A 26,880-nucleotide genomic window follows, 5' to 3' on the forward strand; every position below is an offset into this window, starting at 1 on the left:
AGCAGCCCGATGGGTCCCTGGCTGTCTGCACGGCCCTTGGCCTCGGAGCAGGAAGCACCTGGCCTGGAGCGGATGCACAGGGCGCCTGGTTCCGGCCTGGCTTCCGCTGCTGCGCCCTGGGAGAGCTGAGCCCAACAGACCAGGCTGCGGACGGACATGGGGGGGGCCCCCCCCCCTGTGGCTGGAGGGGGAGGGGCAGGAGTCCTGGGTAGGAGCGCGCTACCCAGTGGCCGCTTTGGGAACTGCGGTGAGCAGCTCCCGCCGGGCAGACAGATTGCCATGTAGGCGGCCGACAGCTCCCTCCCCCAACAGACAGATCGCCCCAGGCAGCCAGGGACCAACAGCCCCCCAGATGAGCAGATACTCAGATACACAAGAGTTCTCCCGAGAGGTAATACAGGCAAGAACAGTCCTACAGCTGGAACTGGGCAGACAGGGGCCCACAGCCCCATTCAGAATGAGTCACTGTCCCCAGTGGTGGTGCATACATGTCTGTAATCCCAGCACTCAGAAGGCTGAGGGAGCAGGATCCCTGTGAGTTCCAGGCTATGCTGGGCTATATATATTGAGAGCCTGTCTCACCCCCCACCCCCAGCCAAAAGGGACAACAACTGGTGCAGTGCAACATCTCTTTATTAGCTCAGCCTACACATGGCCCAGTGGTGGCCCCAAGCCTGGTGGGCTCTGGTTGGAGGTCTCCGGGCCATCTGTGGGGGCAGCAGAGGCTCTGGGAGTGGGCTGGTCGTGTGAGTAGCAGCACTGGTCTCCTCGGTCACAAGTGCCCTGGTGAGAGGATGGTGGGTATGAGGCTTACAGAAGCTCAACAGCCTCAAGTTCGCTCCCAAGCACTTGCCCAGCCTGGCTGTCTAAGGCCTGCCTGGCCACCGGGAAGGGCCCACGTGGCCAGTGGTGGGATCAGAGGCGGAACCTTACCTCTCTGAACCTTTTGCAAGGAAACATCTTGAGGCGAGCAGCCTGCTGAGCCAGGTCCTCAGCTAGCTCCTTCCGCTTATTCTGCCTGAGCCTTCGTCTCTCCTCAGCTTCGCCTGTGTTCTTGGCCCTGTGCACACACCCGAAACTGGGACCACATCTAGCCCTGACCAAGCTGCGCCCCACACCACTAGTACTCACTCACCCTGGCCGGGCCCGGGGCCGGGGCCCCCAGTTGGCCTCTGGGTTGACCTGGAAGCGCTTGAGCCCTCGCTGGCGGGAGCTGGGGTTGGCATCTTCCCGGACGGTGAAGTTGGCCTGCAGCCTGGGAAAGTGGTTGTGGGTTTGGGGGCAACCACCACAAGGGCCTGCCACCTAGCGTGCTGGCGTTTGTTTTTGGAGACAGTGTCTCACTATATAACCCAGACTGGCCTTGAACTTGCAGAGATCCTCTTGCCTCAGCCTCGGAAGTGCTGGGATTACAGGAGTGCACCACCACGTCCAGCTGTGTCAGGATTTCTTTTGAAGATTTCTCTTGTGATTCTGGGCTCCAGGGCTGTCATACTGAGCTACATCCCCAGTCCTTTTATTTTTCTATTTTGATACAGGGTCTTCCTAATTCATTAAGTTGCCCAGGCTGGCCTTGAACTTTTGATCCTCCTGCCTCAGCTTCCGAGTGCTGGGATTATAGGGTTGTGCCACTATGCCTGGCTTCTTTCACTCACTAAAAAACGTTTTATTTTTATCACGGAGTCTACATTGTTCTCCATGAAGGGAATAGGTAGTAAACAAAGTGGACCCTGCCCCTGGTAAAGCTTGACTTTCTGGTGTGGAAGAGAAACAAGCCAGGGTAAATCCACAGTGAGCAAAAGATGGTGTGTAGCTCAGGGGTCAAGTGTTTTACTAACCCTGCTAGAGGCTCTGGGTTCCATCCCCAGAGCCACATACACATAAAACCCCAGCCGACTGTGTATTCTGTCGGGACTCCTGGTAGTTCTGGCATGGGGAGACTGGGGAGACTGCAGTGCTTGACTGCGCCAGGAAGGCAGGAGGTAAGAACTGAAGGAGCCCAGGAGAGAGCACATGCAAAGGCCCCAAGGCGTGAACCAGTGTGCCCAGTGTCTGAACTAGCTGGGGAAGAGAGCAGGAGCAGGTCAGGAGGTGAGGAGGGATTGGGGCAGCCTGTGCAAGACCTGGCAGGCCCAGGCAAGACACTGGTGTTCAGGAGGAAGGTGAGAGCCACAGGGGGTTCTGAGCACAGGGCTGTGTTGAGAGTCAGATGTTTGTGGGTGGGCCTCTGGCTGCTGTGGAGGACAGATGGTGGGGGGGTTAAAGGTAGCAGAAGGAAAGACTGGGTGAGGACAGACGGTAGGGAAGGTGGGCTGGGTTTAGACTGCATTTGGAAGCCCAGCCTGAGCCCACGAAGGAAGGAGCTGTCATCTGCACAGGGCAGAGCGCCCCCATGACTGTGGCAGCCCCGCCGGGCCTTACCTGGGCTCTGCACTGAGGATGCGGAACGCCGGGCTGGTCTCTGACAGCCGCTCTCGCTTCACCGGGCACTCCTTCTCCTGGGGACAGAAGGGCCTTGCGGAGACCATCGCCTGCCCTCCCACAACCCCTATATGGCCGGCTGCAGCCCTGCACTCACCCAGCATCGCATGATGTCCCAGAGAGCCTCGGCCGGCGCATCGGTCTTCACCGCGTTCCTACAGGCATGGGAAAGCGAGACTCGGAAGCCAGCGTGGAGGAGGGCCGACCTGGGGACCAGGTGCGAGAGTGAGGCTTGACCCCAAGGTACCTTTGACTCGGGTGAGTCACGCAGACTGGACTATGCTCCTCTCCCGATAATGATGTACCAGTGACGATAAAGCAAACACCCACTGGGGATGTGGCTATACCGGACTCCGCCCACCAGCCCAAAGCCAATCAGCGGTCAGATACACGCCCTCTACCCACTGGCCCAAGGCTAATCAGTGGTCAGAGGCAGGCCTCGCCCCTGGTCCTCACTGTGCTGGCGTCCACCGACAGTTCAAGGCAGTTATGGTCAGCTGCAAGCTCTGCGGGCTTGGTTTCCCACACTCACCTTAGGTGCAGGAGGCTGGGCGTATTACAGTGGATGGTACTGCTCAGCTGGTCCAGAGTATAGTAGAGGGGCACATCCAGAAGCTCCTGAGAAAAGACACAGGATGCACAAAGGTTGGCAGTGGAAGGGACAGGCAGAGAGGGAGCCTCCTCCCTGTCCTGGCCCAACCCCCACCTCAGTGACCACACTCAGGACCCCTTGGATCCGCTCTGAGGTGTTGAAGCGGCAGGGGTTGGTGCTCACAGCCTGTAGAACTCTTCTTACGAAGTCAAGGTCATGGATGGGCTCTGCCCATATGGGGCCACCAAGCTGCAGACACACAGCAGATAAGCAGACACCATGCAGGCCCTCTGGGACCCTAGTGCCCCTTGCCTCACCATACTGGTGTCGCTGCCCGCAGTGTTCACACTCGGGAGTCACAGGGGGACCGCAGGCTGCGGAGAACTTGACCCTGCAGGAGAGTGGGGTAATTACAGGCTGTGCGTTGGGGATACCTTTCCACCTTCCCAGAAGCTTACTTACCGCCCGCTGGAAGCTGTGACCACTTTGCCAAGGCGCTGCAGATGAAAGGCACCGCAGCCCACACACTGGAACACCAGAGCCTGCTTGCTGGGGGGGAGATGAGCAGCCATGAGCTCTACCCCACTCCACTTCAGAGCCCCCCAGGGCAGGACAGGGCTGGGTCCACTCTTCCTGGCTGACCTGGCTGAGGCCTTGACATGTGCCTGGCCCGTGAAGACTCGCACAAAAACACGCACGTAGAAGTCTGCACTGATGCTAAGCAGTGGCACCACAAAGCGCTGGTAGCAGTTGGCATGGAGGTCCAGACTGTGCAGGACAATCCTCAGGGCCTGGGGTAGGAGGCTTGCATCAGTGCCAGTTCCGTCTCTTCCCCAGGAGCTGTACTAGGTGTCTCATAGCACAGGCTCTACACCTCTCTCTTGGGAGCCGACATTCTGTTTTCTTTGAGTGTGTTATTTCTTTAACTCTGCCTAATAAAACCTGTGAGCTGGGCAGTGGTGGCACATGCCTATAATTCCCACAGTCTGGGAGGCTGAGGCAGGAGGATCAGAAGTTGAGCTCAGCCTAGATACTACTCAGCAAGACCCTATCTCAAAAACAAAAAGAGCTGGGGGTGTGTAGCTGAGTGTAAAGGCCCTGGGTTCCAAGGCCAGCCTCAAGTATTCTGACTGTGTGACCCTAGGCAAGCCAGTGTTAACTTCATCATGCCTCAGTTTCCTCATCTGCAAAATCATGCTAGTATCTGTCTCTTTGTAGCCCTGCTGAAGGCATAAATGACTGAAGAAAGCACAGACCTGGTAAATGAACCTGCTATTGGCTTCGCCCTTCACCATACACAGTGGTCCAAAGACCTAAAATCCAGCCCCTGGGGATCTCTAGGCAAGAAGTGGGGACCATGTATATAGCAGATCTGTCAAGGCCTTCTTGCCAAGGGCAAAGGAGGTGACACTTTCCAGACCACCAACCACAGTGAATTTAAGGAGGAAGGGCAAGAGCCCCATACAGCCTGTCTCTGCCTCAAATCTCTACAGCAACCTAACAGGTACATACCATTACCGTAACCACAGATGCAAAACTATGGCCCAAAAATTCGAAGTCAATTGCCTAGAGCCATCAACAAAGCTAGGATTTGAACCTAGACCTACAAAAATCACCTTTAAAAAATTTTTTTTCCCCTCCCAGCTGGCATGGTGGCACATGCCTATAATCCCAGCACTTGGAAGGCTTAGGTAGGAGGATCACTGTAAGTTGAAGGCCAGCCTAGGCTACACAGTGAGTTTAAGACCAGCCTGAACTATACAGTCAGACCCTGTCTCAAAAATTAAAAAACAAAAAAATTTTTTTTCTGTATGTACTACTTCCTGCCTATAATTCCAGCAACTTGGGAGGCTGAGACAGGAGGATTTCAAGTTTGAGGCTAGGTTAGCCTATACACTGAGAACCTGACTCTAAAACAAAACAAAACAGAAAAATTTAAACCAAGTGCAGTAGCCTGGCCCTACTTCCAGCTTCTCAAGAGGCTGAGATAATGATCACTTGAGCCCAGGAGTTTGAGGCCAACCTGGGCAATTCAGTGATGACTTCCTGACAAAATAAAAATGGTTAGGAGAGAGACTCAGTGGTAGAGTTTGCTTAGCAAAATTGTTTTTAAAGGTAGGAATAGTGTGTGCCTTAGTCCCATTTACTCAAGAGGCCGAGGTAGGAGGAACAGAGTTTGAGTCTAGCCTTATTTTTAGTGAGATCCTGTCTCAAAAAATAAAAAAGGGGCTAAGGAGCTCACAGGTACAGCATCTTGGGGTTCAATCCCCAGCATGGCAAAAAAATATTTTTTAAAAAAATTGTTTGAAAAGTTGGGCCAGGTGTGGTAGTATATGCCTGTCATCCCAGCACTTGGGAGGCTGAGACAGGAGGATTACTCCAAGTTTGAGGCCAGCCTGAGCTACACAGTGAGTTCAAGGCCAGCTGGAACTACATAGGGAGACCCTGTGTCAAAAAACAAAACAAAACAAAAAACTTGTTACAATACTGGAAAACAATGTAACCACACATTCTTAAGCTCTTTCCCCCAACCTAGGGTGGATGTAGTCTGGCTGCAGGAAGCCAGGCAGCTGTGTCTCACCCTCCCTGGTGGCCTAGAAGGGACCCTTACCATCTCATGGCACGCACGGCTCTTGAGGGCCATGGCCCCATACTTGCTGTAGCATGTCTCCCCGCTGTTCCCTCCCAGCACAGCCATATCAGTGCAGGTGACACAGAGCAGCCCTGTGGGGAGGAATGGGCAGTGAGGACCCTCCAGACACCCAGCCTGACCCACCCTGCCTGCCCAGCCTTACCTCCTTCGCTCACTGCCTGCACAGCAGCATCCAGGAAGGGAGCAGGGCTGCCATAGGGGTCCAGGTCTATGACGTCAAAACGCTCAGACACTTTCTGGTGCTGGTACATCAGCATCCTGGGTGCAAGGCAGCAGGTCTTCAGCATCCTGCCCCAAGAACCTTCAAATTCCTACAGTGCAGTGGCCTCAACTCAGGGGCCAGTTTCTGAGGTTCAGGTCCTGACTTGGCCATTTGTTTTTGTGGGGAGTTTTTTGAGTCTCACCATGTAACCCAGAGGTTGTCCTTGAACTAGCAATGATCTTCCTGCTTTAGCCTCTCAAGTGCAGGGATTACAGGCATGTGCCACAGTGCTGGCTTGGCCATTTGTTAACTGCATGATTTCCCCACCTAGACTAGGGCTGGGGATTTAGCTCAGTGGTTCCGCTGCCTGCCTTGTAAGCGCAAGGACCTGAGTTCGATCCCCGGTACCAAAAAAAAAAAAAAAGAAATTTCTCCTACCTAGACTGGTTTCAGTCAGCCTAATGAGGTACATGTGTTAATTAGGAGGCTAAGACAGAAAAACTGCTATTTTTTTTTTTCTGTACAAGGGATTGAACTCAGGACCACGTGCTTTCAAGGCAGTGCCACTGAGCTAAATCCCCAGCCCTAAATTGCCATGTTTGAGGCCAGTCTGGGCAACTTAGTGAGACCGTCTCAAAAGAAAAAAGAAAAAGAAAGAGAAAGGACTGGCGGTGTAGCTTGGTGGCAGAATGCTTTATCTAGCATGCATGAGATTCAATCCCAGCACCAACAGAAACAAAACAAACAAAACTTTAGCCTACCTATCTAGAACCTGGACAATGAAATAACAACCTATAATAACATAGGACATACAGTTGGTCCTTTCTATCCATAGGCTGCATGAGTTTGAGGCCAGCCTGAATTACATATTGAGACCCTGTCTCAAAAAAAAAAAAAAGAAGAGGTGGGCTATAAGCTCTGCAGGTTGTAGTCTGCTGACTCTTGCAAAGACCACAAATTCTAAACATTACTGATCCACACCTGGCACTGAGGATGGTGCCTGGCACACAAGGTCATTGGATATACACAGGCTTCACTAGAATGAATAAAAAGAGCACAGGAAGTTATGCCTGGGGCTGAGGGTATGGCTTAGTAGTAGAGCACTTACTTGCCTAGCACATGTAAGGCATTCAGTTCCATCCCAAGTGCCACAAGATTTTTTTTTGGTACCAGGGATCGAACTCGGGACCTTCTGCTTGTAAGGCAGGCAGCGGCACCACTGAGCTAAATCCCCAGGCCTGCCACAAGATTTTTTGTAATAAAAAATTAGGCTGGGGCTGGGGATTTAGCTCACTGATGTCAGCGCCTGCCTTGAAAGCGCAATGTCCTAAATTTGATCTCTGGTACCCCCCCCCCCCCGCCCAATTAGGCCAGGACACAGTAGTACATACCTGCAATCCTAGCACTTTGGGAAGATGAGGCAGGAGGATCACAAGTTCAAATTGCCTGGGCAACTTTTTAAAATAAAAAATTAGAAAACAAACTACCTCAGTGCAAAGGCCCTAGGTTCAATCACTATACTGCAAATAATGAATTTTAAAACAACAAGAATCCAAAGTGGAAACCAGAGTTACATGCCACATAACCTTGTTTTGGTGCTCAACCGTGGTCTCATGAAAGTATATCATTTGGTGATGTTACAGATGTGTTTGTGTAAGTACACTGTCATGTTCCCATGACAAAATTGTGGATGGACATATTTCTTAGAATATGTCCCCATCTTGACTGTACTTATTTTTTTGTTTGTTTTTGGTACCACGGATTGAACTCAGGACCTTGTGCTTTTGAGGCAGGTGCCAGAACCACTGAGCTAAATCCCGGGCACTTGACTGTACTTATTTTTGCCAGGGTTTGTACTACAAATCTTTATCTATTATTTAAGTATCCCTGTGACACCTATAAAACTACTGTTCTTTGACACACAAGGCAATTAAGAGTCCCAAAAGGCTAAACCAGCCTCCCAAGGTCGTATTTTGAGACAGAGCCAGAATATGACCCCAGGCAGCCTTACTCCAGAGTGCACCTTCTGTCACTAGGCACTGGTGTCCAGAACCTACCGAGCATCTGCCTGGCTGGGCTGGACCAGATGGGCCACATCATTGAGCTGCACATTATGGCGCATGAGATCCACGGCCCGGGCCGAGGCATCATTGGCAATCACTGATTGAAGCCCAGGCACCTCTCTAGCGAAGCGAATAGAACGAAGGCCAGAAGCTGCCAGGCCCTCCAGCACCAGCAGGCCTTCCTGTTGGAGTAAGAAAGAACTTATATCCATACCTCCACCCTCTTCTGGGCCCCAGAGTTCCACCACCCCATCTTTTACCTCTCCTTGCTTCCCCCTCTGTCCCCTATCGTTCACTGGGTTCCAGGGCTGCCACCTCCTTCGCCTCAGGCCTTACCTCACAGATCTCCCCCACAGCTGCTGTTCGAGGTTGGTCTCCTGGGACCAGGTTTTCACCCTCTTTGGGTTCAAACTTTTCCTTCTCTTGCTCTGACAAGTCCACAGCCACCTTCCGGATGTCCTCCTCCCCTGGCACCTTGACTGCAGCCACCAGAGGCACAAGTCAGGAAATAGCAATGCCCCTCCTTATGCCCCAATCTTCAGAATACTGAAGTTTCAAGAACGAAAGTCTTTGCCAGAACCCCAGGGCTAAGGTTGAAGGAGAACTATTGGTCTGCTATGTGGCTGGAACCTGTCTGGATCTGGGGGGGAAGGGGAGGGGCAGAGAGACGGTTTGGTTGATTTTCCCTCTCCCAGAAGCCTGGCTCTCCACTCACTCTGGATTCCTTTGGCCCCAAGCTGAATGCGAGCAAACTCGGTGATCACAGCACACCTGGCAGGAGACGGGGGGGTTACCTCCGGTAACAAGGCTGCTGCCTCGGAGCTCTCCTCAGCACAGGTACCCCCACTGCCCTTACTCAAGGGTGTTGCCCCGCCCTGACCCTCTCAGCTCACTTCCCTGGCCCCAGCATTGCAAATTCTAAAGAGTAGCCCCACCCACATAGTTAAGACGTTAAATGCAAAATCGGCCTTCAGATTCACAGAATTCAGAACATCTGATGACCTTTGTAAGTCCTTTTAGTTTTATCCATCAACTCAAACAAAGAATAGGAAGAGTTGTGAGGTGTGACTTGCAGAAAACAACCTCTGTCTAGAAAGAACTACAGGAACTAGCCCCGGGAGGTAAAAAATCCATTGTGATGTTCCCAAGTTAAAAAGAGACGAGCCTGAAGGTGGAAGACCCCACTGTGTAAGTACCTTTCCAGTCCTCTGCCCCCCAAAGCTTCCAAAAATGGGGCTTTGAGGCTAAGCCCCTCCATTTTCCAAGTTGCCGGCTCCTGAATTAACTTAATTCTTTCCTTCCAACTCTGTGTCAATAAAAGGCAGCTGCAGGCAGCTTGTACTTATTTTGGTAACATCCTCAGCCTCAGTGACCCACCCCCCCCCCTCCGCCAGGCTGACCCCAGACCCTTCCTCACGTCAGGTCCCGATTGAACTCCTGCACTGGATTGTAGAAGACTTCGTTGGCACAGGGGAAGACAATCTTGGCGGCCCCCTCGGTGACTATCGTCTCCTGGGCCGCAGGTGGGCGCTCTTCTACTTGGGACCCGGCGTCATTCCCCATAGCTCCTGGGTTCGGCCGCCCTTGGCGCTGCCCCTCCATAAACTGGGCTCTTGAGAGGCTGCGAGCGGAGCGGAGAGTGAGGCTTAGCCAAAGAACGATCCTCGCATGGGACATTCGCGGACGCCTCTGCCCGTTAAGCCTAGTTCAAGGGGCCGAGGAGGGTAGAGAAAGAGGATCACACAACTGTTTTTCGGAGCCGGGTGGCCTACACATCTATAAAATACAGACTAAATAAACCCAGCGGCTTCAGGAAACCTATACTCTCCGTTTTCGGTGGCACTGCTCCCTGCGGAGCCGGAAGCCCTCAGGCAGGACCGACACCTGTCCATATTCCTCCCGGAACCACCCAGGCTTTGCTCACCTCTCCGCACAGAGAATCGAACTAGTCTCGGTGCACGTTTCACGGCTTAGAACCCGGGCGCCGCCATATTTGCAGGGATCACGTGACAGGATTTAGCCAACCAATGACTCGACTCACGGTGGGCGACAGCAATCAAAACTCACTGCAAAAAAGGAGCGTGCTGCGTATCCTGTGCGAGTAGCTTTGCAATACAGCAGCTCTCCTCGAAGGAAAAACGTCATTAGTCCTATTTCATGGAAGAGGATCTTCTGGCTCAGAAAAGGGGCAGTAAGCGGAGAACTCAACACCTGTTGATGTCTCCTGTCTGCTGTTTACACATCATTTCAGAACACCCTGTAGGAATAAAAGATTCAGGAATCGGATTTCTGGGCTTGAATCCTATTCCCACCACATGCTCTGGGCAAGTTATTTACACTTTTGGGCCCACACTTTCCTCACCTGTTAAGAGTCCTATCCTCCAAGAGCGAGCAAGGATTAAACGACAGATTTTCTATAGGGTATGAAAACAGCGATTCTAGCAAAGAAAGCGCTAACTCCTAACCAGTGCGCAAAGGTAGCCCCGACCGCATGGGTTCCAGATCTCCTTACTACTTGCTTTTAACTCTGCTTAAGTTTCTCCTTTTGCAAAACGGGCGAAACTTTTTAACGTGTTAGGAGTTGTGGTGAAAACCGAACGAGTTGCTGCAGGAAAAATGCTAGCGGAAACTAGCATCGCGTTAGTAACCAAAAAGTCTTAGCTTTTATTGTCGGTTTTTAAAGCTTAAATTAAATCTTGGAACCCTTCATCACTTCCCTGCTGTGTGATCTCGAGCAGGTTTCCTGACTCTCTGTGCAACTAGCTACTTCCCTCTAAGAGTTTAAACACAGTGCCTGGCGTAATAGCATCATTACTGTTTTTATTCTACAGGAAACTAAAGTTGAGAAACGCAAAGCGACTTGCTCCAAGGTCGCGGGACTCGAAGATGGAGGGACAGGAATTCGAGCTAGTTAGCCTGCAGAACCAAGGTACTGTACTGGCCAGCACCCCGAGGGGGCGCAGGAGGGAGGAGACGGAGTTGGTAAGCAGGGGCGCGCTCGGAGCTCTGCTGGCCGGGCCTAGGGGCGGGGACTAGGGGGCGTTGTGTAGGCGGGGCCTCGGCCGTTTCTTTCCGGCCTGGCTGCGGCGGCGGCGCGGCGTGCGCTCGCTCGGCACTCGGCTGGAGCGGCCTGGCCCACAATGAATGGCCGCCGCGGCTAACGCTGTTGCTGAGGCGGAGGCCGCGGAGGCGGAGGCCGAGGCCCCGGCGCAGGGGGGCGCGCCCCGGGCCCAGGCCCAGCCCCAGCTGCCGCTGCGGAGCCCGCCGGGAGCCCCCGGAGCGCCGCCACGGCGCAGGTGAGACGGCCAGCCGCAGGCCCGGTTCTGACCTCCTTGCCCAGCCGGGGCGGCCGGCGGGTGTTGGGAGCCGAGAGGGAGGGCCGGGAGCCCGGGTGGGCCGGGGCTGAGCCGCCTCGCAGCCCGCGGGGCCAGGGCTGGGGAATGCGAGAGGCCCAGCCCCCGCGACGGTCTAGAGTGTCGGGCCAGGCCGCGGGTCTGGGTCCGATCCCACTTCCGTCGGGGCGGGGGCTGGGCCGGGGCGCCCGGGAAGTTGGGAAAGTGGGGAGCCGCGCAGCTGGGAAGCAGCCGGGGGGAGGGGTGGAGGCGGCGGGCCGCTGGGGGGAGGGGCGCAGAGGGAGCGGCGGGGGCGGGGCCGCGCACAGGTAGCGTCCGGCGGCGGGGGCGGGGCGGCTCGGGTTACCCCGGGGGCTACTGGGGAGCAGCCCCGGAAATGGGGCGCGGGGCGGGGGTTGATTGGAGATCCCAAGGGATGTTTGCGCGCGGGTGGGTAGCGGGTCACATGAGGTCGGGGTTCTAGGAGGCATCCAGGACCTGGGGGTCGTCAGGTAAGGGGAGGGACGGCGGTAGGACCTTTGGGAGCTGCGAGGAGGGCAGAGCTTTGGTCTAAGCTGGTCGGGATGTGGGAGCAGGTCAAGAAAAACGAGTATGACCAGAAGGGATACGGCCAACTGTACCCCGATGACCCCTCCCAGTGTCTGCGCAGGGTCGGACCCGGGGGGGTTTCCTCTTTTCTTCCCACACCTCTTCCCTGAAGGCTCTGCCAGCTGCTCTGAGGCGCAGGCCAGTGGGTGGGTGTTGGTGTGGGGCTGCAGCCGACAAAGTCTGGAAGGGAATGCCTCGAGGGGCATCGTGTTTGCCACGTGGGTGGTCCTCGCCCGCCCCGCCCCCACCCGGATGCCCTTCAGGGAAGCGGCCCCTGGTGCTGCACACTTAGGTGCCTTTCGGGGTCTTGAATTTTTGGGACCGGAGCCTAAGGAATAAGAATTTACAGCCCCTGTCCTATGCTAGTCCTCTCCCTTGCACTCAATCCCAGAACCTGAGTTTTGTGCCTCACCTCAAAGGTGAAAAATTGGGGAGGTGAACGACAAAAGTTTGTTGGTTTGGTTGTATCTTGGAGATTGTTGATGGGGCGAAGGCAGGTCACAAAGTGAAGGGTAAAGGGATGAAATCGGCAGAGGCCTTGGGGACTCCTGCTCCCCTTGGACTACTGGGCCGGGCCCAGGGTTGAGCTCACAGATTGCTCACTGTCAGTGGGTCCTCTTAGCTTCTCTCTGTGGCTAGAGGGAGAAACTGGGGGTGTGTCCTGGCTTGTGTTATGACTAAAGATTGGCCCATCTGGGATTGACTGGCCAGTTTAATCCTCTAGGTGCCCAAATTGGCCTGCCAGGGTGTGAAATGGAAGAACTCTGCTGTCCACACGGCCCTTTCCTCCTATCCCAGGGGTGGCTCAGTCCCAAGGTGCTGGAATAGGGGAAGCTTACTTTCAGACTGGTTACACCTTCTCCCCCATTCTCTCCTGGGAGCCCAGAGGTCAGGGTTCCCCGTAATGAGGACAGGATATTGCTGGGTCTGAAGTGGGGTTTTGCTTTGCGTGCCTAGGCTGTGTTTTCCCCATTTGGATTCCTTGCCAAGCCACTCCAGGTGTTGCTCCTCCTTGGTAGACTAACACTGCCTGTTACCAAGGTGTCCTGGGACTTGGCCTTGGGATCCTCGGTCCCAGCAGGAGCCTCAAACTGCTGGGTTGAGTGGTATCCACTGGTTCTTCTGAGTCTAATGATGACTTACCATCCTGATTCCTTTGTGTCCCCAGGCCCCTGTAGTTCCCAGCACCCCTACCACTACTAGCTTGAGCCCTTCTCCCCTTTCTCCCTGCCCTGGCTGGCCCCACATTCTGGGAGTGGTGCAGGAGCCAGGCTGCCTGCCCCATGGGAAACGGCTTTCTGTTCTCTCTTTGCTGCTGCAGCCAGTTCTTTGGGGTGATTTGAATGCACCTCTCGCCAAGCCCTGTCTTTGTAGGACCAGCCTCCTCTGGTGTCACCTCAGGGCCTTTGCACCTGTTCCCTCCTCCCTTTGCCTAGGTGTTAACACTTTTATTTCCTGCCTTGTTAGGGCTAGGATCTCTAGTCCCAGTTTGAAACAGGGTCAGAGATGAGTAGGTGCTGGAGAAGGGTAGGCATTGGGCCTGATTGTTGGGGGGTGTCAGGCAGGGCCTTTGCCTGGAACTAGAGGAGAAGGCACTGGTAGTTACAACTTGGGGTGTACAAACAGTGGGGCAAGTATGTTCCCATATACTCCAAGAGGACAGTTTCACCATTGTGTACTGATTCCCTGCCCGGAGCTGAGGGAGCGGCCAGCTCTCTAGTGAGTTGGGCTCTGCTGCAGGTGACCAGCCTCAGACAAGGAACCGGTCCAGAGAGTTCCAGGTCGCTCTCTGTGAAAATAAGATAGCATAACAAGAGGAAGACACAGGGAGCCAGGAGGGGTGGAGAGATTTCGGTTGGGTGGTCAGAGAAGGCTTCCAGAGAAGGCTTCCGGGAGAGCCTTGGACAGAATAATAAAGAGATGAGCGGGGGAGGGGCACCCGAGAACACATTCAAAGCTTTTGTTGAGTATGTGCCAGGCTCCCACTAAGAGCCTGAAACGTTTTCTCTTCTTGAGGGAAGGAGTGAGGGATGACCCTCCTGTGGAGACAGATTCTTAGTGCTGTCCACAGGAAGGAGAAAAGCCCTGTCTTGGCTTTCTGGAGCTCCCCAGCAACCCCAGATGAAAGTTCAGACCCCTTGGCCGGCATCCAGGGTCTTTTAAAATCCGGCCCCCTGGCTGGACAGTGGGGAGCCCCAGCAGGCACTTAATTTGGGCTTCGGAGAAATCTGGGTTTTGGTAGGATGGGTTAGCAGGATAGACTAGGAGGTTTGGCCCAGAGGTGGGGGTTCGGAAAGACTGGGGGTGGCCAGGGGAGGTCTGACCCTGGAGTTGGAGCTCATAGCCAGAGCCCATTACTGAGAAGGGACCCTGCCAGGCCCAGGTGGGACACCTGAACTGTGCCTAGGGCACTGAAGGCATCCTGTCCTTGTCACCCTGCTCCCTCTCCTGGGTGGTTGTGAGCACAGTTCTGTGCTCACACTTCTCCCAAGTCCGAGGCTGGTGGGGGCCTGTGTGTTGTCCTCACCTGTTGCTGTGCAGGAAACTCCATTCCCATTATCTGAAGCCTTTGATAGTGGCCCTTGCCTCCCTGCATTTGTTCCCTGGGAACCCTCTGATCACAGAGACCAGGAGGTGGCAGACTGCGCTTTGTGTGGGTGCCATTACCCTTGCTCGTCCCCGCCTTAGCAGAAGTCTCGGTATCCTTGGAGACCGGGGGGCCTTCCATAATGCCTTTGTAGGGGATGTTGGTCAGGGCAAGCAGGCAGTGCTGTGGAGCCTTGTGACCAGAGCCACTTTGCTAAGCGGTAAGACCCTGTTCAGAGCTTTTGACCTCTTTTTGAGATAGTCTAATGATGTAGTTGGTCTTTTTTGTTTGTTTTTGTTTTGAGACAGGGTCTCTGTGTAGTTCAGGCTGCCCTTGAACATACCATGTGGCCCAGGCTGGTCTTGGGTCGATCCTCCTGTTTTAGCCGTCCTGAGTGCTGGAATTACAGGCATGTGCCACCATGCTGGATGTAGTTGGTCTTGAACTCACTTTGTAACCCAGGCTGACCTCAAACTTTTGGCCTCAGCCTCTTGAGGGCCAGGATTACAGGTGTGTGCCACCATGCCTGGCCCTTGAGTCTCTGCTTCCCAGTCTGACAAATGGGGACAAGCAGTCGTTCTTGTCCTGCAGTGTTTACAACCAGGGCAAACCTGCCCCCTCCAGAGGCTTGCAATGTCTGGGAACGTTCTGTGGTTGTCACAAGTTGGAGTGCTGCTGTTGTCAAGTGGGCCAAGGGGTCAGGAATGCACTACAGCCTGGTACATTGTGTACAGCAACCCCCCCACAGAGAAAGATCTGGGCATCTCTGGCCTGTGGGTATCGTGAGGATTACAGTCAGAGGTGTGGGTGGCGGGACCAGACACTGCTATGAAGACACAACATGGGGACCCTTGGGGAATACTCCTCTTACTCCCATGAAACCTGTGAAGTCCTGAGAGATACTGAAAGGTCCTTCCTCTCATGTATTTTATAGTCCAGGGAGAGGCCAACGGCATAGATGTGCACAACTTTCATAACTGGTGTTCCTAAGTGCCACCTACAAGCTAAGTCCGGACTTGCCCGGGTTCTTCAGTTATTTACTCCTTAGAACAGCCACATGGCACATGGGGTGGCTGCTGCTGTCAGCCTGTGTACACTTGGGGATACTGACGTCAGGGGCCATCGATGTTACAAATGTTTTCTAGGAGGACCATTGGGAGCTTGAAGATTTGTAAGGGATTTGAGCCTAGTGAGGCACAGTTTGCCCTATGTGTCTGCAGGTTCCCTGGATTCAGCAAAAATCAGCTAGAAGGTATTTGAAGAACTACTCCGTGCAGTCTGCAGAATATTACAAACGTGGGTTCTTGACATTCCCTAGACATTACAGTATAACAGATCTGTGTAGCACTGTTATTATACTAGGTGTTGGAGGTCAGCTGGAGAGTGCTTAGAGTTTGTGGGAAGACACACATAGATTTTGTACAGAAAAACTACTGTTTATATGAAGTACTTGAACATCCGCAGACCTTGGTGCCTTCAAGGATCCTGGCATAACTCCCTCTGGTTGCCCAGGTACAGTTGTTGTGACTCACATCCTCACTCCTGCTGGAGTCTGTGTGACGCGACCTCAGCACATCTCAACATCTCATTTCCAGCAAACCACCCTTTCTCAGCCCCTCCTCCTCCATGTCAATCACATCAGTGACATGGGTGTTATATCAGGACCTTGGCACTTGTCTTTGGGTCTGGACATACTTGGAAGTGGTCTGGTTTCACAGCCAGCATGGTCTCAGGACAGAGGCAGAGCTCCTGCTGGCTCTTGGAAAAGTAGGAGCTGGAACTGACCAGATTGGAACACTGTGAGGGGGCTGAGGCAGTGGGGGGCTGCTCATCTCTGGGGGAGGGTGGGATGGAGGGAAGCTGACAGGCGAGGACTTCCCTGGCAGGATTGCATACCGCTCTGACTCCCAAGGGGCACCTGCGATGGGGAGGGTACGCCCCAGGCAACCAGAGGACCCCCATTTCTGGAGGTCAAAGAATCTCAGCTCTAGGCCTGGCCTAGCCTAGCCTGGGGACCTTCCTGGCCTGTGGTTTCTCTGAGCCCCCTTTCCTGTCTGAAATGGGTGTGTCCCCACTGCCTCACAGCAGTGCTCCTCAGACAGGAACCACTGTGTAGACCGGGGGCTGTCCTGTGGGCCTGGGCCCCATTCCTATTTGTCAGGTGGCAGGGAGCCTCAGGTGGTCCTCGGGAGCCATGGAGAGGGCAAGAGAGGGGCCTTGATAGAGTGCCTGCTGCTGCACAGTAGGCCAGCGCACAGTGGGTGCTGCTGTCACTAATCCTATCAGGGCTGTTGATCTGATGACAGCCTTTCAGGGAAAAAAGTTGAATCAGATATACACATACTTAAAAAGGCATCTTCTGGGGCTGGGGATTTAGCTCAGTGGTGCCGCCACCTGCCTGGAAAGTGAAAGGTCCTGAGTTCGATCCCCGGTACAAAAAAAAAAAAGTCACCTTCCAGGCAGCAACTCCCACAGCCAGGCAGCACTCTTCCCCAGTGCTGTGCCGTGCTCGCCTGTGCTGCCTCCTGCACCTGCGCCCCACACAGGCTCTGTGGGTCCCCATCACCTGGATAAAGGATGAAGGACCTTCCTGAGCTTTCCTCCTGGTTAAATTTGGAGTTGATGTTTCCCTTAATCTACATTTTGTCTCAGTCCATTTGGGGTACAGTAACAAAATGCCTCATACCACCTGCTAATTTTTGAACAGAAAGTTGTAGGGTTGTTTTGTTTGTTTTTGAGTGTGCATATGTGTTGCAGAGCTGGGAATCAAACCCAAGAGTGCTGTAGCACTGAGCTATGTCCCCCAACTCGCTCTTTTTTGGGGGGGGGGTTGAGACAACACCAAGTTATCTGGGTAGGACTCAAACTTGAAGACCTCCTGCCTTAGCCTCCCTGAGTGCTGGGATTATAGGCATATGCCACCGTGCAGGCAAAAGGTGGTTGGTTTTTTTTTTAACTTTTTTCTTTCTTTCTGGTGTGCTGAGCATAGAACCCAGGGACTCTGTGTGTTAGACCAGTACTTTACTGTGAAGCTGCGCCTCCACTCCCCACAGAAATGTGTTGCTCACAGCACTTGAGACTTAGAAGTCTAAGATCAAGACACCAGTGGGTTGAGAGTGTGGTGAGGGGACTTGGTCCTCAGCAGTGACACATCCTCACAGGGCTACAGGTGGGCAAGCTCCCTCTGGCCTGTTATCAGGGCATGGAGCTCACTGCTGAGGGTGGAGCTATTAGGGACTCATCCCCTCCCCAGTACTATTGCATTGGACATTGGTTTCACCATAAGAATTGTATTGGGCGAGGCTTGTAGCTGAGTGCTGGAGCACTTGCTGGCATCTGCTAGGCCTGGGGTTTGATTCCCCTCCCCCAGAAAAAAGAAAAGGAAAATGTGTTTAATATATTGCTGTGTAAGGATAGAACTCAGGGCCTCACATAAGCTGGGCAAGCACTGTACCCCTGGGCTACATCCCTAGCCCTTTATTTTTTTCTTTTGATGTTCAGAATGGAACACAAAGCCTTGCTCCTGTTAATCATATATTCTGCCATTGAACTATACTCCCCCAGCCCCTCGAATTTTGGAGGGATGCAAACATTAAAGCCATAGCAAGCACATCAGTGCCGTACAGCTTCTTTGGACAGTTAGCCAGGGCGTCTTTTTTTTGAGACAGGGTCTCGCTCAGTCTGGCCTTGAAATTGTGGCAATCCTCCTGCCTCAGTCTCCTGAGAGCAGGGATTACAGGCATGTGTCACCATGCCCAGCTATTTTCTGTGCCTTTGACAGTCCCCCATGAGGCTGTGATCTGTTGACCCCGCCTGTGCTGGCTGGGGAATTCCTGAGTGCTTTTCCCAAACAGCAGGCATTTTCCATTCCCAGGAATAGTCCTGCGGGGCATGTGACTCGACATGGGAGGCACCATCCACTCAGGGCATGGAGCCTGAGCTGGGCCCCTGGCTGCAGGCCATCCCCTGGGGCAACTCACCTGGTGTTTGGCCAGGTTAGTGGTTCCCAGATCCCTTGCTGTTTTAGACACATTATTGAGGAACAAGAAAGAGTAAGATTGGAAGTAATGGGAACAGTTACTCAGGAACTTTACATAGACACCTCTACTGTGTGTGGTCACAGTGGTGAGCCATGAAGGTAAACTCCCTGACCCCCTGATGCCAACTCGAAGCTGGCACTGTGGCAAATGCCCTCCATCGCAGAGTGCTGGGTGACAAGACGTGCACCACGACTGATTGTCTTACAGCCCGCAGAGCTGGCATTTGAGGTCAGGGTGCCAGCATGGTTGGATTGACATGAGGGCTGTCTTCTTGGCTTACAGATGGTTGCTTTAGGTCTTCTACCCTTCTGACCCCCTCAGGGCTTAATTTCCTCCTAGAGACAGGCCTGTGTGATTTCCACATGGGACATAGTTCCCAGCAGAGCCCTGAGACAGGGCATGACAGCCACAGGTGACAGCCTTCTGTAGAAGTGCTATGCTGTCAGTCTGCCACAGTCCCTCCAGGTCAGCTCTAGTGTCTCTTGTAGCAGGGTCAGTGCCCTGGCTTGGAGTGCACTGGTCCGTGCAGTACTGCTGAATAGCCACAGCCTCCACCAGGCCCCCAGCTCCCAGGCATCCTGCCCCAGTCTGGAACTTGGCAAATATTTGTCCGGTGGCTCTTGAGTGATCATGGAAACCATGCTCCCACGTGGACCGGGACTGGTGATGCTGGGGGATCCTCTCCACCCTCCAGGGCTGGGCTGCCCAGGTCTACCCTCTCCCACCAGGGTGAGTGTGTGGAGTATGAGGAGAGATGGTTCTGTGTGATTTTCTGCCTGTTGAGAGTTGGCAGTGTGTGGTGCCTCTGTGGTGAGGGTTAAGGTGGGAAGTGAGTGAAGGCATCCTGCAGGGAGGTGGAGGCAGAGCAAGGGGGAACACCACTCCACCCAGTGTGCCTGACCCGAGAGAGACCTGAGGACCTTTGATCTGGGTTTGGAGATAGCCAGCCCGTGCTGGTGGCTCTCAGTGTGGTGGGGACAGACTGGGCAGGTTGAGAGGCCTTTACCCCTTATCTCTCTGCCACCACTGCTCACCCTATCAGTGACATGGCCAGGGACCAGGTGCTCTGGATCAGCATTTCCTGTGGGTGGGGGTACACGGGGCTGGACAGAAGGGCACTGGGGTCTCTGCAGCTTGCAGACCTACTGCCCTGCTCCCCAGCATCACAGGGGAGGGAGGGGTCCTATGTGCTCTTGGCTGAGTCTTTTTGGACCAGTTGCTCCTACATGCTGCATTGCTACTCAGAGGCTGCAAAGCACTAGGCTCTGAGGCTGGGGCTGCCCTAAGGAAGGGACCTGGATTCCTGCACCCTAGCCTGCATGTCCACTACTTCCTGCTTCCCCCAGAACTTCAGGGTGTGCATTGCTGAGGACTCCCTGTGTGCCAAGTGCCTCACCATGCACCTGTGCTGTGTCCATTTTGGCGGGTGCAATCAGGCTTGCTTTCTTTTCCTTATTTGCTAAACAGTGTAGCTTAAGGACCCTGTACAAAGCATTTGCACAGTATTACAAGTTACAAAACATATCTGGGAGGATGCCCATAGGTTTTCTGGAAGTGCAGTGTCATCTTATCTGAGGCATGTAAGCGTCTGGTGTGTGGTATCTGCTGGACACTCTTCTTGTCGCCAGGACAAAATACCTGATACCTGTGACTTGAAGAAGTTTATTTTGGCTCACAGTTCCAGAGGGTTTATTCAGTGCATGGCCTGCTGGTTCCAAGGCAGAACTGGCATGATTGGAGGGTGTGGCAGGGGACAGCTGCTCACCTCCTGGCAGCCAGGAAGCAGAGAGAAGGGAGGAGCAAGGACCCCCTTCAGCCCAGCCCCACCTCCCAGCTGTACGCTCAGTCCTGAACTCATCCCTTAGTGAATCCACTGATAGGTCAGTGTACTTGTGATCTGGTCACCATCTGAAAGACCCACCTCTGAACACAGGGGACTTCTGGGGGACATTTTAGACCTAAACTACAACAGTATCTGCCCCCAGGGAAGGTTTCCATATTAGCATGTGTGTAGGGGGCATTGCCTGAGGCCCAAGTACATGCTAGGCACATGTACGACTGTGCAGGGTACTGGGGCTGGAACCCAGGCCTGGTACCTCCTCAGCAGGCTCTGTGCCCCAAGCTGCATCCCAGGCCCTCCACTGTCTTCATGCTAGCAGCTGTGTGAGTTGGGGTGGTGGCTCACCATGGTTTGGATTGGTATCTGCCTGGTGAGAGCTGGTGGTTTTGTGTAACTTTGTGGGTGTCATTCGGTTGGCAGTGGTGGCTCGTGGTGCTTGTGTACCGTGCCTTCAAGAGGTGTCGTGTGCCTGTGTGCATGCAGAGCAGGGGTGGCTTGCACTGCTGCATGGGGCCGGGATGCCCCACCAACGTTTAGGTAGGTTCCCTCAGGTGCATGCAGGTGAGTGTGCACATGCCACTGTCTGCGGGGGAACAGTGTCTGGCCACTGCTGTGTAGATGGCAGATTGGACACAGTATAGTTGGCTTTTAGTATTCATGGGTTCCACATCTTCAGATTCAGTCAACTGCACATTGAAAAGACTCAAAAAAATATTTCTGAGGATTAAAACATTTAGGGGGAAAAAAATGCCATCTGAGCTGGGTGTGGTGGGATACATCTGTCATCCCAGCATTCTAGGAAGTTGAGGCAAGAAAAGCTCAAGTTTGAGCCCAGCCTGGGCAGCTTTGCAACTTAGTGAGACTCTCTTAGAAGGGAGAGTGGGATTTACAGCTCAGGGCAAAGGCCTTGGCTTCAGTTCAGTCCCCAGTGCCACTAAAAAAATTGTATCTATACTGAACATGTGCAGACTTTTGTCATTACTCTCCCAACGTTCCAATCTATGTATGTAATGTTTACACCACCTGAATCAGCTGTTACCATCTAGAGATAGTCTAAAGTAGATGATGTGCACGGCTTCTGTGCAAAAACTGCAGTTGGATGTAAGGGACTTGAACACTTGCAGATTTTGCTGTCCTCCGGGGTTCCCAGGGAGCCGCCCCTCTCAGATACCGAAGGTTGACCATATGTCATAAAGGCAAGAGTGTTCTGGGACATGAGGGGCAGGTGGCCCTGTGCAGTCCTATCAGTGATGACAGATTGCATTGTGGGTGTCTGAGCTTCTGTCAGCTGAATTCCAGCCAGCAGGGGCCCTGAAGCAGGGCTGGGTGGCACTAGATCTGACTGCCTTACCTTTTTGTCTCCTGTCCCCTGTGCAGCCGCTGCCATGGCCCAGACTCTGCAGATGGAGATCCCAAACTTTGGCAACAGCATCCTTGAGTGCCTCAATGAGCAGCGGCTGCAAGGCCTGTACTGTGATGTATCAGTGGTGGTCAAGGGCCATGCCTTCAAAGCCCACCGGGCTGTGCTGGCCGCCAGCAGCTCCTACTTCCGGGACCTGTTCAATAGCAGCAGGAGCGCGGTGGTAGAGCTGCCGGCAGCTGTGCAGCCACAGTCCTTCCAGCAGATCCTCACATTCTGCTACACAGGCCGGCTGAGCATGAACATGGGTGATCAGTTCCTGCTCATCTACACAGCTGGCTTCCTGCAGATCCAGGAAATCATGGAGAAGGGCACTGAATTCTTCCTTAAGGTGAGCTCCCCGAGCTGCGACTCCCAGGGCCTGCATGCCGAGGAGGCCCCATCGTCGGAGCCGCAGAGCCCCGTGGCGCAGACGTCGGGCTGGCCGGTCTGCAGCACGCCGCTGCCCCTGGTGTCTCGAGTCAAGACAGAGCAGCAGGAGTCGGACTCCGTACAGTGCACACCTGTGGCCAAGAGGCTGTGGGATGGCAGCCAGAAAGAGGCTGGAGGTGGCAGCGGGGCCAATGGCAGCCGCAAGATGGCCAAGTTCTCTACACCAGACCTGGCCGCCAACCGGACGCCCCAGCCGACCCCGGTGGTCTCGGCCACAGTGGCAGCAGGGGGCATGATGAGTGGGCCTAGCACATCGGAGCGGACCAGCCCAGGCACCTCAAGTGCCTACACCAGTGACAGCCCTGGCTCCTACCACAATGAGGAGGATGAGGAGGAGGACGCAGGCGAGGAGGGTACGGATGAGCAGTACCGGCAGATCTGCAACATGTACACCATGTACAGCATGATGAATGTTGGCCAGACAGGTAGGGTGACGCCATGCACACCCTCTGCAGGTTTACACATGGATATGTGGCACATGTGCACATGCTTGCTCTCTCCCTGCAGCTGAGAAGGTGGAGGCCCTCCCTGAGCAGGTGGCCCCTGAGTCCCGCAGCCGCATCAGGGTGCGACAAGACCTGGCGTCTCTTCCTGCTGAGCTCATCAACCAGATTGGCAACCGCTGCCACCCCAAGCTCTACGATGAGGGGGACCCCTCGGAGAAGTTAGAGCTGGTGACAGGTATGCTGGTCACGCTCCATCCCCAGTTCCTTGTCTCCTACCCTTGGGCCTCTTGTCACACTGTGGTTAGGGGCTGCAGGTGCCCTCAGCCTGTTTCCCCACCTGGGCTTATGTGGGGTATGGCTTTGTTTGGTGCATGTCAGGGCTGTCTTGGGGTATGGGCTTCCCTACAGTGGGGCCTGGGCACCTCTGCTCCCTCTTGGCTGTCCTCTCTGACTTCAGGCCTCCTGGTCTGCTTCTTGGGAGATCAGGCCCCACTGAGTGCCCCAGGCCCAACAGAAAGGATAGATGGGTTCTGAGAAGGAAGCGGGGGAACATGGGACACCCTGGCCACCCTTTGCCACCTTTCTCACCAGGCACCAATGTGTACATCACAAGGGCACAGCTTATGAACTGCCACGTCAGTGCAGGCACGCGGCATAAGGTCTTGCTGCGGAGGCTTCTGGCCTCCTTCTTTGACCGGTAAGGCTCTCACCAGGGCCCAAGGTGGGGGCAGGTGGCCTATACCCTCAGCCACAAGAGTGCTGACTCTACCCACATTCCATCACCCCCAGGAACACACTGGCCAACAGCTGTGGCACTGGCATCCGGTCCTCCACCAATGACCCCCGACGCAAACCACTGGACAGCCGGGTCCTCCATGCCGTCAAGTGTGAGTGGCTTTCCAGAGCTCAAGGGCTGAGGTTGTAGGTCTTTCCCTCCCATGTTGGCCCTGAAGGATGGGTGGATTTGGTGCCAAGGAGGATTCTGAGGTGCAACCTGGGGTTGTTGGGAGTGGGATGTCATCAGATTGCTCATGGTTGGGGACAGTGCTGAGGGGAGGCAGGTCTCTATGAGGATCTCTTGCTTAGGGCTGTCATGGCAGGGTGGAAGTGACCAGGCAGCACCTATCAAAGGGGCAGCCACCATGTTGCCAGCCCAACAGGAGGAGGGTCCAGGTTTCTGGATTCTGTCAGATATTTGCCAGTTCTTTGGGAGCGTGGGCCTCCCATCAAACCCACAGGTGTAGGCTTGGCCTGAGCTGCTGCTCTGCCCACAGACTACTGCCAGAACTTTGCCCCCAACTTCAAGGAGAGTGAGATGAATGCCATCGCAGCTGACATGTGCACCAATGCCCGCCGTGTGGTGCGCAAGAGCTGGATGCCCAAGGCCAAGCCACCTCTGACGGAGGGGGATGCCTACACCTCCTTCATCAGCGACACGGGCAAGATGGAGCCGGACATGATGGGCATGGAGCACAGCTTCGAGACGGCCAGCCATGATGGCGAGGCCGGCCCCTCGGCAGAGGTCCTCCAGTAATGCACAGGACCCTCCCCGCGGGCTGTCACACTCCCCTCCCATCACACACCCACCACCATCTTGGTCACGAGCTACTGTCTACCCCTCCCCATGACCCGCGGGGGGCGCTGCATGCTCCCGGCCCCTCTGCCTCCTGTCCCACCCCTTCCCCACTGGAGCCAGGTGGAGAGGGCGGGCTGCCTGGGATGCGTGTGCAGTCGGGAGCCCTGTTCCCCTAATAGCCCTCTGGTCATTCCAGCTCCCAGGCTCGGCTTGGGGAGGGGCCGGCCTGGGGGGCCCTGGGGACTTGGGGTGCCCAGGTGCTCTCAGGACCCACCTACCACCTCCCAGTGCTTCCACATCTCCAAAGCGCCTTCCTGTCTGTGTCCCTCGTCTGTCCCTGTGCCGGGGGCTGGGTAGGCGAGGCCGGGGGACTCCACTGCACAGCTAGGGAACAGGTTCAGGTGACTCCCAGAGCAACTCCACAGCCGATGGTCAGAAGGTGGCCAAGGTGGCCCATACCCCTCTCCTGGCCCTTTGCTCTGGTCTCTGTCACCCCTTGGGCCCCCTGGGGTCCAAGTGAGGCTGGTCCTGAGTGAGGGGGCCTCTTGGGGAGTGATGGGGCTCTCAGAGGTCAGGAGGATGGGGTCCTGGGCTCACAGCAGAGCATGTGGGTGTGCGCGTGTGCATGTGTAGGTTTGCTTTCAGAACAGATGGAGGTAGAAGAGGCAGAAAGACCAGGGTTGGAACTGGGGGAGCCGGCTGAGGGTTGCCCTCCCCCATCACCACCCCGCCCCACGGCAGGGCTCCCAGCCCCTCACCCACTGTACATACTTTTTAAGAATTTTTTTAGCGAATGAAATACTGAAGTATAAGATTTCCTTTTATTTTTCAAACCAACGGGACTGTGTCTGAGGTCCCCCTGGGTCCCAGGGGCCCCGTGGAAGGCAGGACAGGTGGGCAGGCTGAATGCGTGCATGGTTGGAATGTGGGTGCCTGGGCTCCAGGGGTCCAGCCAGCCCCTCCTCCTCCCTACCCCAGGGCTGTCATTTTTTTTGGGTGTCCTAGGCCTTGGCTGACAGCTGAGCCTGGGGGGCGGGCAGAGCAGGGCCCACGTCCATTGTTAGTGGTTATTTGTGGAATTTTTCTCTCACCATTCCTTTTCGTTGCCCAGATTGCGTGGTTGTGGTTTTGTTGTGAGTTACAGGTGTGAATGGAGGGTACCCCCCAGTCATTTCTCCATTGCACATCTTGCTCCACCCTGTGCTCCCTGCCTCCTCCCCTCCCCAAGCTCCTGCCCCTGGCTCCCAGCTTCCTCTTCCCAGGCAGGGATGGGATAAGGTAAGGGGTCAGCAGGGCCTGGGGGTGGAGTGAGGCAGCTGGACTGGACCTTGGGAATCACAGTTGGAGACCTGTCCCCGGCCCAGCCTGCTGGGCTCCCTCCTGACATCTGCTTGTTGCAGGGTGGGGGTGTCGGGCCTGCTTCCTGGGCCCACCCCAGCACCTTAGCCCTGGTGGTCCAGTGTGGGAGGGGGAGTCGACACCCCCAGCTAAAGCACAAGCACCTTAGTCGCACTCCCCCTCCCTCCCCCACCCACCACAGCGCTGATCCCAAAGCACAAAGTCCTGGTCACTTGGAGAGCAGCTGGCCCCGAGGGGCCCTAGCCAGACCCCAGAAGGAAGTAGGTGGTCCCAAGAGGCCCTCCCTGCCCTTTCTCTAGCAGGACACCCTGCAGAGCTGGGTGAGTGGCAGAGCCTGTGGGTTTTAGGGACCCCAGGAGGTGTTCCTGACTCCCTGGGTGAAGTGGGGGAGGGCAAGGGGTGCAGGGGAGGAGACTCCTCACTAGGAGAGCCAAAGACAGGGTTGTGCCTTACCCGGGAGCCACCCCTGCACCCCTCCTGCCCCACCAGGCAGCCAACTGCCTCTGTCCTGTCCTCTGTCCCCTGCCCACCCTCCCTGCCCTCCTCTGAGCTGCATGGTCCCCCCCACCCTGGGCAGCCCAGAGGAACAGGAACGGAAAACATCTCCTAGAAAAGCAAAGGACTCTAGGGCCCTCTCCCCGACTCCACTGGCCGCCCACATCCCTCTCAGGGGACAGGTCACTCCCCCAATCCCTGTGAAGTGCCAACGCCCTCCCCACCCCGGGCCGCACCCCCCACCCCTCCCTGGCCCGAAGTGAGATTGCACATTAACTACTGTAAGGAGAGGAGTGGCGTTAGGAAATGTGAACCTGATACTGATGCTGATGCGGAGAATAAACAGACGCCTTTGTAACAGCCCTGCCACGCCTGCTGCTCACTGAGGTTTGGGGGTACTCCGGAGATGTTAGCACCCACTGCCCAAGAAGCTCGGGGCAACAGTGGCTCTATTGGTGCCCCCTGCCTGACTGGCCAGTTCCTGTCTCCCCCCCCACCCCTGCACCCAACTCAGCCAACAAACCATGAGTTGCAGGATTGGGTCTTTCTGCCTGCCAAGCAAGCTCCACCACAGCCCAGTCACTCCTCCCAGCCCAGCATCACAAGCTTTATTTCATCTGCTTTTTAAACATGGGCAACTCTACCCAGGTGCATGCCTCACGCTATAGAAAGGATGGTTAGCAGGAGGGTGCTAGACAGTCAGGTCACTGGGAATGGAAAAGGTGCCGGCATCAAGCCCCAAGCTGAGTTCAT

General features: G+C 55.1%; 2 protein-coding genes across 9 annotated transcripts; one reads left to right on the forward strand and one right to left on the reverse strand.

Annotated features, from left to right (window-relative positions):
- Positions 1-615: 615 nt before the first annotated feature.
- Positions 616-10,093, reverse strand: Trmt1 (tRNA methyltransferase 1). 6 transcript variants are annotated; one of them, XM_087201493.1, is made up of 17 exons: positions 9,916-10,028; positions 9,409-9,693; positions 8,707-8,762; positions 8,328-8,470; positions 7,986-8,173; positions 5,869-5,984; positions 5,685-5,797; positions 3,716-3,864; positions 3,536-3,622; positions 3,395-3,464; positions 3,188-3,322; positions 3,014-3,099; positions 2,579-2,687; positions 2,422-2,498; positions 1,136-1,255; positions 934-1,060; positions 616-783 (listed from the first exon to the last, which is right to left on the reverse strand). In XM_087201493.1, exons 2-17 carry the CDS (start codon positions 9,666-9,668, stop codon positions 646-648), a joined length of 1,974 nt encoding a protein of 657 aa, XP_087057619.1. In that variant the 5' UTR covers positions 9,669-9,693; positions 9,916-10,028; the 3' UTR covers positions 616-645. The 6 variants fall into 6 exon arrangements, with proteins under 6 accessions (XP_087057619.1, XP_087057620.1, XP_087057618.1 ...); XM_087201494.1 differs by having other exon boundaries at positions 3,188-3,464; positions 9,409-9,612; positions 9,916-10,093; XM_087201492.1 differs by having other exon boundaries at positions 3,188-3,464.
- On the forward strand, positions 10,091-26,487 carry Nacc1 (nucleus accumbens associated 1). 3 transcript variants are annotated; one of them, XM_021250350.2, is made up of 7 exons: positions 10,091-10,315; positions 10,823-10,920; positions 21,777-22,676; positions 22,759-22,932; positions 23,289-23,394; positions 23,487-23,584; positions 23,972-26,487. In XM_021250350.2, the coding sequence occupies exons 1-7, from the start codon at positions 10,149-10,151 to the stop codon at positions 24,229-24,231; spliced, it is 1,803 nt and encodes a 600-aa protein (XP_021106009.1). In that variant the 5' UTR covers positions 10,091-10,148; the 3' UTR covers positions 24,232-26,487. The 3 variants fall into 3 exon arrangements, with proteins under 3 accessions (XP_021106009.1, XP_021106010.1, XP_004872484.1); XM_021250351.2 differs by lacking the exon at positions 10,091-10,315; XM_004872427.3 differs by lacking the exons at positions 10,091-10,315; positions 10,823-10,920 and adding an exon at positions 11,111-11,287.
- Positions 26,488-26,880: the final 393 nt, after the last annotated feature.

The sequence above is a fragment of the Heterocephalus glaber genome, unplaced genomic scaffold (genome assembly GCF_053883595.1).
Source record: "Heterocephalus glaber isolate CG9 unplaced genomic scaffold, H.glaber_assembly_v1.0 deba00001760, whole genome shotgun sequence".
NCBI classification, from domain to species: Eukaryota; Metazoa; Chordata; class Mammalia; order Rodentia; family Bathyergidae; genus Heterocephalus; species Heterocephalus glaber.